We start from the raw sequence: 22,523 nt of genomic DNA, 5'->3' as shown, positions 1-22,523 counted from the left end.
ATAAGTGATTGAAGACTTTAACAAGCATGCCCAAGAAAACCTGACTGCAAATGAAGTTATCTTTATTTTATTTTCCCCATAAAGAGAAGGTTTAGCTCAGCATATTGCTTGCAGAGATACACAAAGAACAACAGCTTGTTTTGGGCTGCTGCCATTCAGTTTCATGCTGCATCCCCATCTAGAGTCATTAATCTTTTACCACCAAGAACACAATTTATCATGGTGTGGGGTTTTTTTTTCAGAGGAAAGACAAAAATCATAGCAATTTTTATAGAAAACACTGCAAGTTACTCCATCAATAACAGTCATCTTTCTTCTCAGTACACACTAATAGATTTGCTCACTGAAACCTGTTTGTCTTTACAGTATACAAAAATCAGTAATCTAAAATACATGTAACCAATAGAAAAAACACATGAAGAAGCAGTCTACTTAGTTGTGCTGTATAAGGCAATAAAGGTCTTTTTGCTGATAGCTGGACCATAAATAAAGAACGGATAGGGTTGAGAAAAAAGGTGTTTATGTTACTTGGGAGGTTTTTTTTGGGTGGAAACATTTTTCCATCTAGTTCACAGCACAAAATCTTCGCCTAAACTATGATGCAAGTTTTGATTCAAAACTTACTAAAACCAAAAATCTTACCAACTTCAATGGCAGTTTTACTTGAATTACTGCATGTTACTTGTGGATGTAAAAAAAAAATAATCTATGAAAATATGTGAATCGATGCCGTACCCTCACCCTCAGCTTCACTCACATCCTAGGTCAGAAATGCCCATTGCCAGTTGTGTAAAACTCTCATACTGTTCTCAGCCTTTTATGTCTGAGAACTTACTTGAGCTCAGCTCTCATTAAGGTCAATAAGAGTTCTGCCCAAATGCAGACGACGATCTATCCACCTTCCACCCCTTCAAAATACGATATTTGCCACATGGTTTCATATACATCTTCATTGTTTTCCTTAGCCATTTTATAACCTAGTAATTCTTAAAAATTAAATGTCACAAGCTTTTCTCTTTTATCTTTTCTTTGTTTCTAAGAGACACACAGAAGACAGCTATAGACTGCCCCCCCCCCCCCCTTTTTTTTTTAATCCATAAGATAATTGGCTTTCTGGAGAACTAACTGAATTTTCCAAATTTAATTTTAAAAGATGCTCCATAATATCCATTATAGCAAACACTGTCCTGCAGATTCGATTAGTAGGCTCTCTGGACCTGCTTATTTCTGAATTGAAAGTGCAGTACAGCCTGGATAAATTAATTACCTGAGCAGCGGAACTTCTTGCTCTTGATCTGGCTGATTCGTTTGTTGGCAAGGCGACGCGGATTGCTGCATCGAGCGCCGCTGGTTTCTATCGGATTATCCTGCAGGTAATCAGCCAGCCACTTCAAATGGCAGTCGCACACAAATGGATTCTGAGCTAAATGTCTGCAAGAAGGATGGGATGTTTAATCAGAAGTGACCTGTGACACTGTACTCCATCACTGTTTTTCACAAACGCAAACCTGAAGAGTAGAGTAATTGAATAAGCTTCCAAAAACCCAGGCCTGGCGGAAACCACACAGAGCTGCACATGAATGGGAGAATTCTGTGAGCTATCACATTTCGTAGCTCATTAAGCCTGCTGCAAGTCCTTTCACAGAGGAAACAAAAATTAAGATAGCAAAGCCTGCTTTAAAGGACACAGACCTCTTGTCTACAAAGTCCCACGTTTTCTCCCGTGAGTTTGATATGCTGCCTTTTGAGAGAAATGCACCTTTTTAGGTGCACCTGACCTGATGATCATCTTGTATCCTGGTTTAAAAGAATTTTTATTGGCAAGCTCAGTTTCCTAGGGATCAAAATGCAAATTAGTAAAGTACCTTGGATCTGTGGGCAAAGCCAGAAGTGATCCAGAGCTCTTTTCTCAAGAGTGGAATTGATATTTGCATATATTCACCATGCGTAATAGTATTTCCCTTATATGTATTTTTTCCTGGAGCAAAAATTTTTACATTTGAGACTGAACTGTTTATGCAAGATAGAACTTGACTCTATCCTTTAGCAAAAGTTGCACAACATATTTCCCACACAATTGGAGATAGGTACTATTAGGCATTGATTTTAACTGGATATTTAGACTTTGTTAATAGAAATCTGCTGGAGCATCTTAAGAGAGGAACAGCATTTCTCTGCTGCTGTTATGATTCATTCTGCTCGACAAAGTTGAACACTCTATCAGAAGAGTTTGTCAGGTCTTTCTCAGAGCCCAATTCTGATCTCAGTTAAGTTAACTTGCACCTGTCCCTCTAACTTCCAAGTGAGCAGGACACAGCTCTCCGATAACTGCGAAGACAGTTTAAAAAAAGAAAGATGCTTAAATTTGGTTTGGACAGAGGTGTAAAGTTATAGCCTCACAAGAACTCTGCTCTTTTACTGTTAGTGTGTTTTTTCCACCTGTAGAAACATCTCTTCTTTTCTGTTTGCAGTTATATTTATGAACTGTCACTTAATAAGTATAAAATACATCAGGGCAAGGGCTGTCAAAGAGTGGGAAGTGAAAGCATACATAGCAGAAAGTGCCCAAAGAAACTAGAGATTACTGTTGTAGTAGAGCCAATCCTGGCGTGAAAGGTCCAAAGAACAAGCAAGCATATAAAGACAGGATATGGGACTGGTTTTGTAGCTCTAGAAAAAAGGCAGAAAACAGCAATCACTTGGAGTACTAAAAATGGAGAATGAATCAAAACATTTCATGAAAAACCATCTTGGTGTGAAGCAACAAGCCCATTCTAAGTAACTGCCGCCAGGAATGCTAATAAAACCCCATGGAAACCAAGGACAAATTTTTATGCCTTAAGGGTGTTGCCTGTTGTTGAACTTGACAAATCTTATATACCTCTGTAAATGAACCTTCTCTGTTGCCCTTGTTTACATACATATCTATGTACATACATAGCATGTTGCAGCAGAAGAAAGCACGGGGGACGGGACGGGATGGGCAGGACTGGGGGGTTTTGTATATGATTATTCTAATGCCTTAATGGTTTGCAGCAACACATACTGGCCAGATATCTGTTGGAAATTAAGGCTGTGGTTGTGGCTGCCTGAGGAGTAGCAGGTACCCTGCTGCTGGAAACCATCCCTATTAGTTCACTTTTATATGAATTAAAACATTTATAAAACTAATTTGGCCAATACATTTCCAGTATTAAAATATATATGTGCATGTGTAGATATATATTTCCAGTACAACAGTATGTGTATATACATATATAATGTGCATATATATTCCAGTACATATATATACACACATACACATATATATTTTAATACTGGAAATGGATATTCTTGCATATTACATAAACAAACAGAGCCTTATATCTATATCTGCACACACAAATATATATAAACACACACAAACAATATTGGGTGAGGGGGGGTCTTCCTTGTTTTTCATTTGTATCAGACTGCCAATTCCAGCTCTGAAAGAGTACTGTTTACCTTATTACTCACAGTTTTAGCATGAAACCTCCTTCTGTAAAATATTGAGTCATTTCTATACTTTTGCTTCCAATTTTGCTTCTGACCTGTCTTCTCCTAATACCTCCAATACAAAGACTCTCAGAAAATGTTTAGTGGATTTTCTTAAGGGATCAAACAATGCAATGTATCATTGCCCCTAAGTGGAATGTCAGCTGAAACACAGTTTCAGAAGTCACAAACGGTGCAGCAGGACTAAGACCCAGTAAGGAGAGATGCCAACTTACTAGCTCATTGAAAACTATTAGGCAATAGTTTTAATAGAATCCGCTCTTCATATATTGTACAGAGTCAAATTTATGTATTATCTTCCCAACAAACAGCTCTGGGAGCTTAATACATTTATGACATTTATGTCACTATGGGCAAGCTGTACCGATCGCTGGCTGTGCTGAATTTATGCAATACTTCTTTTTCTTCCTCCTTTTATTTCTGTAAGAAATGGAGGGGCTACTACCTTGGGATCTCTTCCAAATTGTCTTAATGTCAGATGCAAAGCCTTTGCAAAGACAGGCAAAACCTTTAGCGGGAAACAAGAGAGCTCTCATTTATGATACAACTGCATACTCACAGAGTCTGGATCGATCGGAGAGGTGCAAAGAGCCCCTTGCTGATGGTCTGCAGTTTGTTGTCATAAAGAGATAGCAGTTTGAGATTATGTAGACCTTGGAACGTGTTTACCCTCAGGCAGTTGATCTTATTGGCATTGAGAAGCCTGAAAACAGAGGAAAGGTTTATAATTCATTAATCTTGTAATAATCAAATAAAGATAAGACTGAACTTTGGGTTTAAATCTAAAAAAAATATTTAACCTAGTCACCAAAGCCAACCCACATTTAAAGGTCTTCATTTACCTGTTACGTAAAAAAGGTGAAAAAAACCACAGTGAATGTTAGTACACTCATAGCTGGGGAGTATACAGACATATAACAGTGCTACCTATCTTAAAATAGTTAAAAGATTGGGGTTTTTTTATGTCCCTCCCCCCCTTGTTCAAAATTCTACACAAATATTGAAAGAAGTCTTCAGCTTAATATACATGGAAATGGCAAATACTCCCCACCTTGCTATTCCATGCACACACTCATAAACATAGTCCACAATGAGAAGAACTTTTTTTTCCAATTTTCTCTACCAGCAGCTGTCTTAAGTCTAACTGAAATTCTGGAAGTTTGACATGTTTTGATAAGGAGTGCAGGGTTAATTTGATCATGGAAGGAAAGAAAACGTCGTTCTCCTCAGAGACAAGAAGAGAGAAGTGGAAGGTCTGGACTAAAACTTCTGGAAAGCCAAGCTCACATCATACCTGAAGATAGTCCAGCAATGAACTGGGTTGCTCAGGGGAGTTGTGCAGTCTCCATTGTTGAAGGTTTTCAGGATGCTACTGAATAAAGCCATGAGGATCCTGCTCTGACCTAAAAAGGTGGCTCTGCTTTGAGGAAGGGTTGTCCAGTCTCATTGGCTAATGATCACCTGGGGTCCCTTCCAACCTCCACTGTCCTACAATTCTATGAACCTACTCCATTCCAGTTACACGAGATTCCTGTGCAGTTGTGGAAAAGCAGCACAAAGGCAATTTGAATCTTTTTTTTTTTTTTTTTTTAAATATATATTTTGCACATCTATAAAGCAGCCAGTTGGCAGAACTAATCAGTTCAGCCAGAAAATCTTGGACAGTACTTGTGCAAGTTCTCTTAGATTATCCAGCCAGAGTTCTGTCACAAATAACAAGTATATACAATTCCAACAACAAGCTGGATCTCTGAGACAATTAAACACCAATACACTTAAGTTGCCATTGCCACCTGCATATGTGGTATTTTACACTTAGAAGGAAAATAGGCAGGAAATGACCTATTGCTCTTACAAAAGCCAAAATCCACATCTTTTGACTACTATCAGACTGAGAAAAATGGTACATTGCAAACAGTATATGCTGTTAACTCAGTTCTCTTGGTCTCAAAATTCTTGCTACTTTGTCCATGAGTTTGAAGGTCTTAATATTGCACCATTGTGGCTCTCTATGAGGCACCACTCTAATACTAAATCAGAAAACAAATGTGTTTATAGGTAAAAAGGAAAAGACATTGTCCATTCCTCAGCAAGCAAATATACCATTTTAAATACACGTCTAACAGCTCAAGGAACTTCCATTTTCAACAAACCACACATACATAACTATGGACAACAGGGCAACCTATCAGGGAAGAAATACATGCTTCTTAGCTGCACATGATGCTTTTCTTTTGCTCCAAAAAATAACTTCAGAAGGTGTTTCCTCTCCATAGCACCCTGCCTTTGCATTGCTGAAACCTTTGGAACATTGTACACTCATTACACCTCTCTGCTCCTACTGTCATTTTGGCAGAGTCTCATTACTGCTGTAAATGGCTACAGTGATACACAAAAGATGGATGCATACTTGAGCCCTTTTCTCAAGGAGGACAGGAATGCAGTACTTTGGAATGACAGGGTGCCAGAGCAGAACGCACCTTTCTAGCCTACAGAAAAGTCAATATCAATTTACCTGAATTTTCTTCTTTATACATTGTGGAGAATGAAGTTTGACATTAGATAAGAGAAAGTCCCATAGAAGGCAACGATGGATACATGAGGTGACATTTTTGCATGAACTAATAGCTAAAAAAATGTTATGAAATCATAAGCAGCACTACTATGACCCCTCTGGAATCTGTATTTCTGTGACTGATAATTACGGGGCACCTAATCCACACCCCTGTTGGCTCCACCAGAAGTAACAGGGTAATTTTCATATTAGGCTGCAGGAACAGTTCCTCTGATGCATTTAACTTCTGAGATTTTATTCCAAAAGTAAACATCAATGTAATTTCTTACTATTTGCTTCTTACAGCCATCTGTCTAAGCCAAACCAATCTTCATTCTCTCCTGGTTCTTGTGCATTATGCATTTCTCTTTCAAGCTTGTACATTATCTTTTCCATAAGGAACAGGTTAACAAGTTATTAGAAGGCAGAATCAGCTACTGAGTTTTGAACAATATCCCAAGACATGCATTTAGCCATTACAAATCCTTTGGCTTCTACACTCCATCCTTCTGCACGGGGGTCCCACATTGTTTTTAGTTAACACACATTAGCTTGGATTGGTCCTTCCATCACAGAGGCTTGGTACCTAACTTACACAGGAAGAAAACTGAAAGCAAGTATGTACTTTGATTTACTTTGCTAGATGTTAATTTTTAACTAACATTATAGTAATATTTTATGTTGCAAGCAGCACTTGTAACAAAGCATAAAGCAAAAATGAAAATAATCTCAGTAATAAGAGAATTTACAACTGAACTACAGTTGTATTTGTTTGTGTGGACAACCAGCATGTTTTTTTGTGATGCTTAAGAAGTGCACACACAGCAGAGCTGCACTGTGCAGATTCTATTAGCTCCTGTGCAAAGAGTGGGCTTGAAGTCTAACCATCACTGATCCCACTTAAAAAACCCTCAGAGCAATTCTGACCTAGAACTGCACTGAATACACAGGATTTGAATCCATTCTCTGATTAGTTTCAATAAAACATGAATAAACCCAATGCTGGAAATTAGAATTTATAATGTGACAAGTTTTTCTGGCATGAATTTTCAATGACTAGATTCATGGTGATATAATCTGTGACATTTCTGTAGGAGCGAAATACCAAAAATGAGAGAAACTGATCCTATACACAGCAACAAATAGAGGCACACTCTCTCCTTTAACTATCAGAGCAAGTAATTTGGAACAGGAAAGTGCTTGTGCAGACTGTTTAGAAGTGGGAATTCAGGTACTACACAGCTTTTCTGAAGTGACAACACCTATTCTGTATATCATCTATGCAATATACGTGCAGTACCTAAATCTAAAGAGGACAGATAATGTGCTTAATGGTAATACAGATGTGGCCATACTCAGTGGATCATGAGAAAGATTAATGACCTATTTCTGATCAGAATCAGTGAGAAAGGAGGTGGAGTGGAAGTGAAAAACTGTGAGAAAGCAGAATAAATCATACCTAAAAAATTTTTCCTCCTACTTACTATGAGTTAGAGGATGACTTTTGGCCAGAACCATTAAGGTTTATGTTCCTTTCAAAACTCTCAGTCATTTTAAAATATCTCCTCCTGAATATTCCCCTATATGAATTCCAATTCTTTGCTTAATTTTTCTTCACTATCACAGCTCCCCTAATGGCATCTAATTATTAATTAGGTATACGAGGCTGGCCTCACATGGAGTGCTTATAAGATTTTATTTTTTTTTAAACTAACACAAAGGCAGATGAAAAAAACATATTCTAGGAAGCAGAAACACTGATCTTCCTTAAACACTGAACCATGCTGTAAAACATATAACGGTTTCTTTTACTGGACTCACACCAAACGGAGGGACAATATTAAAAGTTGAGTCTTATTTTAGCAAGAATTAAATTGTATTTATTTTGCACCAATTTATGGTGAAAGTAAATTCCACTAGTTTTCCTATTTTGTTATCAGCTTGATTGGATGAGATTTATGCACGACCTCCAGATGTGGTGCAACGTTCAGAAGGAGGTTAAAAATTCAAGTAGAAATAAAACCGCCGGCTACCCAGAGGGATGATGGATTATTACCTCAAGTCTCCATTTTCATCCCTCTGGATATGTTAAAAACATGAAGAAAACTCTTGCAAGCCTAGGACCACCACAGAACACAGCAGAATGGTTAAAGACCTTGTGGTTTACACACCATTGAAAGCAATGAGCAGAGCAGAGCAGTATTACAATTCCATGAACCCATTTCCTGAAAAAGTGAATTTGTCCACACACATTGAAATAATGTGTTTCAGCTAAGCCCTTTGAACAAATGTGTACTGAATTGGCACTGTAATTGTATCAGATGCTCATAAGCACCATCTGCATAATTAAGATGGTCCCATAATTGAATTATATGCCCAACCACAGTTTCAAGTGATTAACATTTAAATAACATTTTGAACTGCAAACCAAAAATGATTGAAAAAAATTGTTTTTTTAAGAGCAAATGGGGATGTTTATATGGCTTTTATCCTTAGCAGTGTTCGTATTTTCAGCTCAGTGAAATCAAGTAATCGAACTATCAGCAAGTTACTACGTAACTCAGAGAATGAAACAGCAGCCTAGCAACCTTAACACACGCTGGAGACTGCAGGTTGGTTTCTGCTGCTACAGGATGGACCAGAAATCATCCTAGGTGCATTAATAAGCCAAAAGCTAAGTGTCAGGGAGAAAAGCCGCATGGAGCCACTGGAAAACTTCTCTTTCTTTTTCACTAGCTTTGTGTTTTGACAGCGACGACAACATGATGAGAATGAAAATGTTCGGCATCCCATGAACCGGCTGGCACATCCCACATGCCAGACTCCACTGGGGAAAATGAGAACTCACCAGAAAAAGACAGATGCAAAATGCATAGGAGACTTGTATGGAAGAGGAGAACTGGGTAAGAGTTTTGCATGGGTAACAGCAGAATACAAATTGAATATACATGACTTTTATAGAATATCAATAGCCAAAGGCTTCACCTACATTCAAAGGCACTATAGGGCAGCAAAGAAAGGACTCTTGGCAGAAAGCATTCCTTAGGATATACAATACCTGTCGTAAAAAGTCAAAAAAATTTTTGGCATGTTTTTATCAGCATTTTCTCTTGAAATTTATAGGGAATCAAGCATCATCTTTGTTTTAACACAGCTTATCACGGAAGAACAGCTGAAGTGCCAATACAGAAATATCTAGTCAAGTACACTGCCTTCCCAGCAGTCAATGACAACCAACGTCTAATGACAGAATTGTGTGTGCCCCTGCTTACTTATTGGCAAAATAATTATATTAGATTCTGGAATGTTTTAAAATGGCCTGGAGTGTAGGGGAGCAATGTGGCTCTCACTGTGTCAAATTATTTAGGTGTCTACTAAAATTTACATTTTCTAATGTGATGACTGACCACTGAAGAGTCTGTCAGTGCTTCAACTGATAATAACCAGTGTGAAATCATCATCGTGCTTGTTTGAACCAGCCTCAAGTATTTCCCCATGTTCAGGAAACTGGATGATGGTGATGACAAATTTATTCGATGTAAATTGAAATGAAAAAGTCACGACCTGATAGTAAGTGAAGAAGGAAGCACAGAGCACAGTCTGACAGTCCTGTTTTGGAGAGATTTTAAAGGCCTCCTTTCATTTCTGATCCCAAAGACTGCAACTCCAGTTGAACACCATCCATAAAACAATCCTGTGGTACTCGTGTTACTACCTGGAGAATTATAAGCACGTGTTGTCATAGCATCTGGAATTCTGTTATTCAGAATTCAATATTGTCTAACTTATGCCTGCAGATAAGGTCACAGCTGATTGTAGATAACTAGACAATAATTCATATGCACAACAGAATAAACTATTTTCTCAACTTCCTGTGCTATCAGAAAGCTAGTTTCTTGTGTAATAATAACTAGCAGAGTTTCTGTCAGGTGAGTCCAGCTTGGAGCAATGGCGTCAGAAGAGCTAATGAATTGCACACTGACGTACAAACTAGAGGTTGTTTTGGGAAGCTGCTTGCAGACGGGCTACAGAAGTGACACAGGAAAGGCAGATGCTGTTGCAGTCTTTCATTGATGCTTGACTGTAATTGTATTTCTGTGTCTGGCAGATGCTGCTCCCTCACTGTAACAGCAGTTATTGAGTTTAGTAATATTATCACAATAGCAGCCTAAATGCAGAAATCTGAAGGAAAAAAGCTCGAGGCAAATGGCTTGAAAACAATTCTAAAGCTATTAAACAGGTCTGTGCAGAGAGTATTCTGTCCTGGAGTAGAAGGACAAGGGTTGCATAGTATCTCTGCTGTAGCCAGAAATACTTTGAGTAAACAAGGGAAAAGTTCATATGTCATTTTGCTAAGAATCAAGAATCACAGAACCCAGAAATGACATAGGTTGGACAGAACCTGCAGATGTCATCTGGTCTGAACCCAACTCAAAGCATGACCAATTTTAGATACTTAATGCAGGTATTTGCTTTATCTGAGAAAGAATTATTTCATCAGATCACAGGATAATTCAGAATGGCAGGAAGCTTGAGAGGTTTCTTGTCCTGTTAGACTGCCTCAAACGGGGTGAGCTATAAGGTCAGACCAGGTTGCTTAGAGTTTTATCCAGTCTGGTCTTTAAAATCTTCGAGGACAGAGAATGCACAACTTTCTGGGCAGCCTGCTCCACTGCTTGACTTGTCATCATGAAAATATTTCCCCTTATATCTAGTCAGAAGGTCTCTTTTTTTAATGCCTCTTGTCTCTTCTCCATGAAAAAAATGAACAACTCCGTAGAACAAGAAGATTTTGTACATCACTTAAAGCCCAGAAGATGGCTATGGGGAGGAGGAGAGACTACTGTGCTATAAAGGACTTGGAAATGGAAAACTAATTTCTTTATTCTGGCATTTATATACTGTTTGCATCACTGTTTAATCATATTTATGTATATAACAGTGTAATGTATACAATACAAAATATTGGATATGATGTACATTCTTTAGAGTAATTTTATATTTCTTTTTTTTTAAATACTTTCTGTGAGTTTGTGCTTCATTGGATTTTCTTTGAGCTTCTAACAAGCTCCAAAAGTATACAATAAATAATGGGTAGATACTATTTTAAGCTCTTAGGTAGTGGCATTCAATTTACAATTACAAATCAACACAAGCACTTCAAACTTGGCAAATTTGCCATGGAGATATTTTCCAAGCAACCTCACCAGAAGAGCTATGGGAGTACCAGGTATCTCAACTATTCATCCAAGGACAAACAGCATAAAAAGCAGGTTAAAAAGGAGAACCACTCAAAGTAAAATTTGACTGGTTGAATTTTGGGAAGACTGGTAATAGCAGTTTCTGAAAGTAGACACAGGACTTGTCACTTCATACAAGTCTATTCTAAATAAAGGTCAGTTGAAGTTGTAAATATTAGATCTAGTTCCAATTTTAAGCTAGGTTAGATGATTGGATCTGAAAGTCTAATTTTTCACCACTTCTGAAGTTACTTTATTTGTCAATATGTCAAACTCCAGGCACCAATATGATTATTGGTCTTTTCCAACTACAGTGTTGAATTTTCCCTAGTGATCAGACATTAGGAGGAGGAGGAAAAGACTGTAAGCTTTTGGCTTCATTTTATGAAAGAGGACTACAACAAACCTCTGATTTCAATATATATGTACCCCAGGAGTATATCTACTTCTAGCAACATCAAAACAGAGTCCACTATAGGGATTCTTTCTTGCCCAGCAAGCCATGGGGATCTCAGCCATAAGATTTAGGATCAACACACGTAAGCACTTGTATGATTAGTAACTATGCAAATTAAATTTCCTCAAGGAAAAGGATTTATTGAAAACTGACACTTGCCAGAAATTTGAAAAATGATATTTCACCCCCCCTGTATTATTTTGCTATACAATCTTTTTAAACAGTAGAGATTTTATGATACCTTCTTGTTCCAGGAAATAGAGCACTGTAAAGCACACAGTGTATAACTGTAATAAAAAGGCTCCCAGAATGTTTGTTTTAATAAGGTTGCAGAGAGGAAAGTGTATTACTTGGATATGAAAGATACTGGTTAACAAACTTGGTGCCCATTATCCACAGCTCACTGTCTTGAGCCTCTTGACTCACTGTTTCGCTGCAGACTGTCTCTGCACATTTGCTCATTTGGGAGCAAGCAGAGCAACCATCAGGTTTATCTGTCACAGGGCTGCTGAAAAAGAGAGAACTGCGCAGTGTTATGTTGCAGTCCCCATGCAGTGACTGGCAGACCAAGGTTAGTCTAGGGCCTCCTGGACAGGAGTTCAAACTGGCCACAGCGAATGATTACCTGAAAACTTTCACCTTGAACTGAAACCCTTTCTATTCTTTTGATATTCAAATGCAAAATGCACAAACAATGATAATTAATCAAACACTATTTCACAGCTTGGATGGATTGTTGTCCCAAAGAAATTAAAGTTTCAGTTTACTGTAAAAAAAAAAAAGAAAGAAAGAAAGAAAAAAAGATCTGACTCCAGTTATCCCATTCTGGAAAACAGTATAGGTCTCTAAAATCCAAATTGACCTAAAATTCTCAGAGACACTTGATCCAGACTGCTGAAAAGAAGAATGTATGAGGATTGGACTGTCGTGGTTTAACCCCAGCCAGCAACTAAGCACCACGCAGTAGCACAGTAGCTACAGTAGCTTTCTAGCATTGTCTCTCCTGGCAACTTCAAACAGGATAAGGAAAATAACACGGTCCAAGAAAAGCTTCTGTTCCACGGAACAGATGTGTAGTTGGACTTCTGTCATAATGTTTGCTGCTGTGTTGGTTACAGTTGCATATTTAGGAAGACATAAGATTTGTGAAATCAGCAATTTAACAGAAATCCAATTGTGATTATTTATGTGGGGAATGTTGACTACTTAAGATAGCTAATTATAATGAAGTCTTCAGAAGCAACATTTTAAATTAAACCAATAGGGTTAAAAAAGACCCAAACAAAACCAACACCACAACCCACCCCAACAAAAAAACCTTATTATCTAACCATGCCTTATTATTTTCTTGCCAAATACAATATTGGCTTAACCACCTCTGTCTTATATGACAGAAATACAGAATTCTAATGCTAGCCAGGTGGTTTAAAACTTGTTCTAAATTCTTAATTTCCTATAGACCAAAGTCAAATGGGGCAGTTTAAGATGCTGTCATGCCTGACCTGAGCATTACTTTACCCAGCTACAGTGTTTCTGACATCAGTGATACTGTCTGCAGATGTAAGGCACTTATACAAAACAATTCTGCCAAAATAAAAGTGGAATAAATTGGGCCTATATAGTGACAGTATATTTAAACAGAAGGATAATGACATTTCTGATAAACTCTGTTGAGTTTTATCCAACAGTAAATAACAATATTATCTGCTCTGCAATTTCACAGTGATTATTTTTTCATTCTAAATAAAATCTCAACAATTTTACAGAGGACCCACAGTGACTCCTTTTTTCCTGACTGTGTCCTGCTTTACCGTAATGCCAGTGTATTTTCAAAAATGCTCCAGCTCAAGCTTTGGAAATTACACTGGCTACCAGAATACCTTAATCAGATCGTTCTTATCAGTGTGTCTCCAGACTAATAGGAAGAAATCCAATCTAGAGCCCACTGAACACTATATTAGATCTAATCATATGGCACTCTTCCAACTATTCAACAGCAGGCCTAAAACCAATGAATGCCATTTATTTTTTTGGTATCCATTAAAATACTGCAAGCAATCCCATAATAGCTGCTTCAAAGCCATGATCAGAAAAGTGTGCAGATGTTTGTTTGCATTTAAAGCATGATCATTCAATGTTCTCCTTGCCAAAAGCTACTTTACATTCAAGAAGACCCTGAAAGGTCCACAGCCACAATACTCTGGGAATCCCATAACAGGGCAAACTACTTGTATCTTCTCAGCTTGAGAATGTTTAAATGGTTGAAGTACAACACCTTTTAATGGTTCTCTGGTGTATAGATTTTGTGCCCTTAACGAAAAGGCATCACTTGAGCTAATTCAGACTGGAAAATTACTGTATCCAGGCTTAAATATGTAATTTGCTGAAAGCCCACACTACGTGCACACAAGGTCTACAGTATAAAGGTATTGAAACCTGCTTAATGCTTTATGCAAAAGTTCTAGACACACATTTTTATAGGACACTGTGAGCCACGTGTTGAGTGGTTTTTTATTTTTTTTTTCTACTGGGAAAGATCCTATCTGTAAAGTGTCCTGAGTTAGAGCAACTGCGTATCACTTTGGATTTGTAACCATAAAACATTTGGGGAGGAAGGACTATGATAAAGCTCAGATTTTTTTAATATCGTTTCTTTCTCAGAAGTCAAAGTAACAAGTTACCTTTTAGCTCTCCTTTTGCTTGCAGAATCTTCATTGTACTGAACACAACCTGAGTCTGACAATGACTACACATGCCAGTTATATCAACATGTACTGAGTCCCAGCTTCTAAGCACTTTCATGCTTATTGTTCTCACACATGGCAAACTATGTGCCCCCTAAATACACAGTCTTCTCTTACTGCAATGGCTGGCCATGAAGACATGGAAGTACTAACAAAATTGTGAGGTATGGTACAGGAGAGAGGTATGTACAAAAGGTGAAGAGAATATAATCTGCTGTGTGCAGGAGGAGATGAACAACTTCCTACCATCGCAGCTCAAGAATTGTCATAATCAACCCACATGTGCTCTTGCTTGTCCTTGTCTAGAATAGGGTGGTCCATGTTTGCAATTAAGATCTTAGGGATAAATTACACATCCGAGTAGTCCTTCACTAACATATAGAGCAATTTCAACTCTTTCATATTTTAGTTCTTTGGCTTTGCTCATGGATTTCTAATCTGAATCTATGCTTGTTTTTATAAAGACTGCAATCGTAGAGTGACACATTCAATGGTAATAATGAACTTTTGGATATTCATTTCTGGTTATGTCAAGACAGTCAGAAAAGCTTAAAATAACATGTCTAAAAGCTATGTTTTATTTCATATTTTAAATAATTTATTGTTTGGGGTAGAGGGTTGTGTGTGATATAAACCAGAACTGATTAATTTGTCATATATCACCTTTACTTTCTGAGTGCATCATCCATGATGGTAATCAGAACGTTAGGAATACACATTAAACTTACTTCATGTCCGCTCCTTCTACTGACTGGCTGAAACAGTAGCTGATTTCCTTCTCTTTGAAGGAGTTACTGGTTCTCGATGTGATTATGGAGACAAGAGTGACTGAAATTTGCAATTTCACATTTGGCTTAGAAAATTTTTTACACTGTATTAATAAATACTGAAGAGGGTATGATATGTATCTTACTCCTGATCATGACTGTATGTTAAATCACACATGGCATAAAATACTCAATACACAAAATATTCTGAAAACATTTCTCTTGCAACTAAGCCACATTTGGCATAATAAAAATATGGAACTGAACATGGCTCGCAACAGTAAGATCATTCATAATGCCATTTTGCTTGCATGTGCAGGTACTTGCAACACAGTAGCCCTCAAGGATCTAGCTATTCAACCACAAATGCTAAACGTGTAAAAACAATCAGATGGCATCCCCACCCGCACATCAGCTGGTAAACAAATTTCCTTTCCTGGACTTCTCCGAGTCCCTCATTTCCTCCCCACACTTAAATCCTCTGTGTCTATTATCCATTATACACATGGTGCTATAAAACTGTTGGCACCTTCCTTTTTTTTTTTTTTTTTCCCAGCCCTTGCCTCCCTCTTGCCTGACACAGAAACAGACTAGCACATCCAGTGAGTTTTCAGTGGAAAAGGTGATCATGTTAATGTCAGAAGCTGAAAAAACAGTAAATCTAGCTAGTCTGTTAAATAAAGAAGAGGAAGGGATCATACTTACAGCAGCTGCAGAGACACAAGATCATCAAAAAGGCCCTGGGGAATCTCTGTGATCTTGTTTCCATAGAGCACTCTGAAAGATTCAGGAAGACAAAATAAATCTTAAGTAACAGACCAGTTTAGTGTCCTCCCACATCTCTGTATTATCATCTTTATTGATCTTGTGCACCATGCCCAGGATCTGTGGGCATTTCATTTAACTACTGATCTCATTTTCTTTTCACAGAGCACATGGTATTAAATGAGTCGTTATGATTCAGGCTTCGTCTGGTGTTGGAAAGCATTTTTAATGTAGAATCTGGACATCATCCAAAAGCTGTATCTGAAATATTTTTCATTCTGTTGAGGGATTATTTTCCACCTTTTTTAGAAATATTTTAACCATTGAAAGGCACATAGTGTGATGCAAAAACATAGAATTGTGCTCAGTGATACTGAATTTAAAAGCCAGGGAGCACAAGCTGGTTGTAGATAAAATTTCATATAACTGAATCTCTTAAGATATAATAATTGGCATGAAATGTGACACAGGCATCATTGGATAAAATATTATGGCTTCACCAGCTGCTGTTACCATTTCAACTAGCTAATATAAAGAAATTTAGCCTGAACTGGAAATAGACATATATTTCAGAAACTAAAAAATAATTTAGGTATAGTTTAGTTATAAAAATCAGTAAAGATTTAATAACACAAATGAAAGTCACAATATATTTATTCAGCCATAAATATATACAACCTGATATCCATGATTCAGTTTTAATATTAAAAATATTTCCTTTTTTAATGGAAGAATGCACTTATATTATCCTCAGAAATTTAACTAAAGGGAAAAACAAACAAACCCACCATTATGCTAAGATGTGTTACCTAGGGATCAGAGCAAAATCATACATGACAGGAACACCTGAATTTCAGTCACCACTAAAGTATTTGCTCATGTCATTTCTGCAAGCTGATAAAATCTGTCAAAACCAGAAAGTGAGTTAGGAGTTTATATGGGTCCTGGTAAAAGAGTAGAAGATTAGGCTCCCTCTGCAAATTCTACGTCTTACCTATACATTTTAATAGACTTCAAATTGTGAAAAACAGTGTTTATGTAATTTCTGTGGTCTACACAGAAGCATGCCAAAACTTTGTTCCTTATGTGTCACTAAACTGGTTAATTCCCTAACTTTTTAATGTGGAATAATATGCTAGCAATGAATCAAATAGCAATGTGAGGCTTGGATGCTGGCTGAAATTCTGGCTTACCCTGTCTTTCAACATTTAAAATATTATGGTGAGTTGAACATACTGAAAAACAAACGCTTAGCATGACGGACCATTTACAATACGCTCTGGCCTTCCTAGAGTATCACCACTTCAGTTTACTCTTCATCAGTCATTGGAAGTATATCACCTCTGTGGGAGCGTTCCCAGATCAGCTCATTTCTGAGCCGAAATAAAATGAATCTAAATAAAATAACATCACTTAGATATGAAAATTTAAACTTGAAACTTCATTTTTCATTACTTTTGTAGTTTAGCAGGAACTGAACTGCTACCCAAGAAACTAATGATCTTCTAGCATCATATTTTCTCTAAACAAATGTAACATAATTTCTCTTTATCTACTGCAGAGCCAGGAGACTGGCTTTTAATGTGCTGTTACAGTTAGTGTTTTTTGTGCATCATGAATGCTAGTACCAGTAGATTTTTCTAACTGTTTCCTACTTCCAACTTCCGAAGACACGCACAATTTCCTACTTCAACCAAATTTCATTTAATGTACGTAGTTTTTTATACTCTACCCTAAACTAGACAGAAAAATGGTGGCTGAACTTTGAAAGGTCTAGCAGGTCCTTCTAGATAGCAGTTGCAAAACATGAGATAATATCCAAGTCACTGAATTTCACTGGGCTCTAAAACAACATCCAAATTGCTGATTCTTAGACTTCTTTCTGAATAAAGTAACTGATCTAAGCACCTGTATCAGGAAGCAAAAGCTAACCCATCTGCAAATAAAATATTTATAAAAGTTTAAAATATTAAGTTAATGCCCACAGAATCCAGTATATTTCCGTTTCAGTTTCCACTCTTTCTGAACAACATTTCTTTAGCAAGTGCATCATCTCTATACAAAGTTTAGATTATAAGCCCTGTGATGTTAGATGAACATCTTCCTTAGTTTTGTTAAGTAGCAGGATTATCAAAGCTGATCAATAATGCATAATACTACAGTATATAAGAAAGAGTTCAGAAGCTAAGCTTTACAAAATGCCCACTCCAGACTAAGGGTTATTCTGGCTGTAGAGGTAAAACCACTTATGTAAAGTAAAACCTTAAAGAAATCTCAACACTCGCACCCAGTGCCGTTGTTAGTTATGGTACTACTAAATGCAAATATCAAATAAGATTCTTATTAGAGTAATTTTTCATTTACTTTTAATTTAAGAGTCAGAAGGTCATAGTGCAGTGTTCCACTGAATTTTAAACCTTGGATGTGTTTATACATCCTCTTTATTATCTTGAGACAAATAAAAAAGATTAAAATAACTTATAAAATAAAACAAAACTTCAATTTTTAGAAGCCATGAAAAGAAAATAAGCATTTTCAAACCTAATTGGGCTTATGTGCATGTGGCACATTAACATTTGAACAAATTAACAGCTAAACAAAAGTCAGTATGAGAGCTCAGGCACTTGTCTCTAATTCATATTCATGTTCAGCACTACAGAGCCAAATTAGCTAATGCCATTGTCTGTATGCCATGCCAGAGCTGAAATCAAATGGTCCTATAGAAAGACGCAAAGAGGAGGGAAGAGGAGATATGTAAGGTATTGCATCTCATTTCTTGAGTTCCTTATTTCCATTTACTCTAATAAAAACGACAGAAACTTTTGCTTTCCTCAGAGTTCTCATTTTTTCTGTTTAAGACAGGAAAGCATACTCATACCAACAAATATGAATATTGTTCAGGTTCTTGATCCAAGATGCTTCTGTTCTGAATGTATCAACTGCTGCACTCCTAATAGTACTATGAATGAGTCAGCCTGCAGAAAAGACTGGCCAGGTTACGTACACTCCATTATTGCAGCCACTTTCCTCTACGTCCTCTTGTTCTGCCCATCTCACTAGCACGCACCACAATATTTACAGAATAGCAGCTTTGGGAAAAAATGAAACGAAACAAAAATCCCAAACATCAACAAAAAACCTTCAAAAGGCCATATAACAGGAAACTCAGCCAAGTCAACTCAAGAACTTAATTTAAATCTCCCATGCTTTTACAAACAGAGATAAATTTTAGGAGATTTGCCTAAGGCATTACGAGTTGTAAAAATGTATCTTCACTTGCATCCCTCACATATGTTGCAGGACATGCAGGTGTCCTGGCTCCCGTGCAAGCTTGGCACAGGAATACAACCCTCCTTTTATCACCTCGCATCTGGAATTTAGACCCCAAATATTTTTTGTTAAAAATACACTAACAAAGTTAATATGTAATAAAAATAAAATCAGTTCAGTAATTCCTACCAATAGACAGTGAATCAGAATGACATTTATTAGAACACAAAAAAATTATTAAAATTTTTATTGTGTGCTCCTGATTGTTCATTTGCTTCTCAACTCTGCTGGGAGACCAAGTTAGCCACAGGTCTGACGAATACCATTTACTGTCAGGTGGAGAAGATATCACCCTAAACATGCTGTACATTTGGGGAGAAAGAAAAGCGAGCTATAGCTTAATTCTATATTCACAATGCTAATCTTAAAAGTGGCAACTAGAGACTAAGTCAAAACTGACTGAGAGACAAGTAAGTATCCGTTTTCTTATTGTTCCTTTCTTTCTCTTCTCACCACACACGGGAGTCTCTTTTACAAAGATGGAAAGCAGTCTGCATGGAGAAAACAGTCACAAAGGTGTGCAAACACATCAGACTTGCCAGTGCATGAATTTTATTCTTGTCTTTTCCACAAGGCAGGTGTATCTAATACCAGAATGACCAGTGTGAAGAATCATTCACTGTATTTTTAACTCAAGCAAATTTTTCTCAAATTTTTTGCAGGTGGCTTTCTAACATCAGCAAGTTGCTGTTTATGGCACAGGTGCAGCTGAACCATCTGAGGGCTATATTCTTAGAGACACATAGAGCCATCAGCTTGCCAGTTCACAGCTAAATGCTTTCAGCATGGCCACAAACCACAAGCTACAGTTCTTCAAAAGTACCTGGCAGATTGGCTTACAACTTGCAGCAGTTTTCAAGCTGCCATCAACCTTCCAAACAATGGGAAGGACAGCATACATAAAGCACAGACCCCTGGCTGCACTGCAAGCATTGGAGGAGATCCCTGGAAGCAGCACCCTATTCAGCTGAAGAGTTATTATGGATCTGCAATATGAAATTATACAAATATATAAAAGTCATAATGAGGTGTTACGTTTCTTCAGCCTGATTCTGGCATCATATTTTAATATTCCCCCCAAAATGTATCTATTCCAAGACAAAATTAAACATTAAATTTACAGTTAAACAATTATTGTTACTACTAAACTTCAAGTTTTGCAGATTAATCCAACTGATGTTCTAAGTAGTTAAAAATAAAGATTAAACAGTGAAAATAGTCCCCGAATAGATACATCTAAATGCTTGGGACATACTAGACAAAGAAAGCATTGGAAGCACACATAGCAACAAGAATCTTATCTTGGGTGAGAATGTAAATAAGCATGTAACAAACTGTGGTGGGTTGACCCTGGCTGGATGTCAGGTGCCCACCAAAGCTGCTCTATCACTCCTCCCTCCTCAGCTGGACAGGGGAGAGAAAATGTAATAAAGAGCTTGTGAGTCAAGATAAGGACAAGAAAGATCACTCACTAATTACTGTCACAGGCAAAACAGACTTGACTTGGGGAAAAATTAACTCAATTTATTACCAATCAACCAAAGTAGAGTAATGAGAAATAAAACCAAATCTCAAAACACCTTCCCTCCACTCCTCCCTTCCTCCCAGGCAAAACTTCACTCCCAGATTCTCTACCTACCCCCCACAGTGGCACAGGGGGACGGGGAATGGGATTTACAGTCAGTTCATCACATATTATCTCTGCCACTTCATCCTCTTCAGGGGCAGGACTCCTCACACTCTTCCCCTGCTCCAATGTGGGGTCCCTCCCATGGGAGACAGTCCTCCACGAACTTCTCCAATGTGGGTCCTTCCCATGGGCTGCAGTTCTTCACAAACTGCTCCAGCATGGGTACTTTCCATGGCGTGCTGTCCTTCAGGCACAGACTGCTCCAGCGTGGGTCCCCTGTGGGGTCACAAGTCCTACCAGAAAACCTGCTCCGTGGGCTCCTCTCCCCACAGATCTGCAGGTCCTGCCAGGAGCCTGCTCCAGTGCGGGCTTCCCACGGGGTCACAGCCTCCTTCAGGCAACCACCTGCTCCGGCGTGGGGTCCTCCCTGGGCTGCAGGTGGAGATCTGCTCCCCTGTGGACCTGCCTGGGCTGCAGGGGGACAGCCTGCCTCACCAGGGTCTTCATCACCACGGGCTGGAGGGGAATCTCTGTTCCGGCGCCTGGAGCATCTCCTCCCCCTCCTTCTGCACTGACCTGGGGGTCTGCAGGGTCATTTCTCTTACATGTTCTCACTCCTCTCTCCAGCTGCTGTTTCCGTGTGCCCTGCAACTTTTTTTCCTTCTTAAATATGTTATCACAGAGGCGCTACCACTCTCGCCGATTGGCTTGGCCTTGGCTGGCGGTGGGTCCAGCTTAGAGCCAGCTGCTATGGGCTCTGTTGGACACAGGGGAAGCTTCCAGCAGCTTCTCACAGAAGCCACCCCTGTAACCCCCTCCACTATCAAAACCTTGCCACACAAACCCAATGCATTCCACCCCTATGGTGGCCTGTATGGCTTCAGCAGCAGGGTCTTGAAATATAAAAGTCTCACTGATTCTTCATAGTCTCTAGACATTCTGACCTCTTGAAAAATTTTAAAATTAAGGAATCTGCAAAGACTTTACTAATACATGGCCTTTCATATACACTGAAGTTTAGCATACCACCTTCTAAGGGTGTGAAACAATAATTTCTGTGTTGCCTTTATTTTATAGTTCATCAGCCTACCTTACTTGCAAATGTAGTTGCAATTTAGGTGTTTTGTTAAGTCAGATCCCAGAATATAGAGTTTTTTCCCTGGAAGGTGACACAGAACTTTTTACGGGTATGAAAGCCTAGCACAGAATCCCCTACTCTAGACCATATGGTTTCCAGCTAAGAGTTCCTTTATTTTGGCTTGGCTGAAACATTCTTACCGAAGTGTCAAATTTTGACTTTATGCAATGTCTTTTTCAGTCCTCAGAATGCTTTTAACTCGCCTTCAGACTGTGAAAACAATTCTTGCTAGGAAGAATTATATTTCCCAAGCTGCATACAATGGCACAGGCTCAATAAGAATTCAAGTTTTCAAAAGAGGGGGAATTGATAGGGGTAAAAACAGCAATAAATTTCTAATATCTGAAAGACACTTAGACAT

General features: G+C 38.1%; 2 protein-coding genes across 3 annotated transcripts in view; both read right to left on the bottom strand.

Moving 5' to 3' along the window:
- Positions 1–22,523, bottom strand: part of SLIT3 (slit guidance ligand 3) — a 536,826-nt gene that overhangs the window by 142,416 nt on the left and 371,887 nt on the right. For both annotated transcript variants that reach the window (XM_049829395.1, XM_049829396.1), the window contains 3 exons: positions 16,005–16,076; positions 4,097–4,240; positions 1,268–1,431 (listed from right to left, as the gene is read on the bottom strand). In XM_049829395.1, coding sequence (XP_049685352.1) covers positions 1,268–1,431; positions 4,097–4,240; positions 16,005–16,076 — 380 coding nt within the window. The remainder of the gene's footprint in view (positions 1–1,267; positions 1,432–4,096; positions 4,241–16,004; positions 16,077–22,523) is intronic.
- Positions 1–22,523, bottom strand: part of PANK3 (pantothenate kinase 3) — a 307,492-nt gene that overhangs the window by 176,516 nt on the left and 108,453 nt on the right. The window lies entirely within an intron of this gene.

The sequence above is a fragment of the Accipiter gentilis genome, chromosome 26, assembly GCF_929443795.1.
Source record: "Accipiter gentilis chromosome 26, bAccGen1.1, whole genome shotgun sequence".
In the NCBI taxonomy this organism is placed as follows: Eukaryota; Metazoa; Chordata; class Aves; order Accipitriformes; family Accipitridae; genus Astur; species Astur gentilis.
Note: the sequence above shows the minus strand (reverse complement) of the source record. Positions and strands in the feature narration are given on the sequence as shown.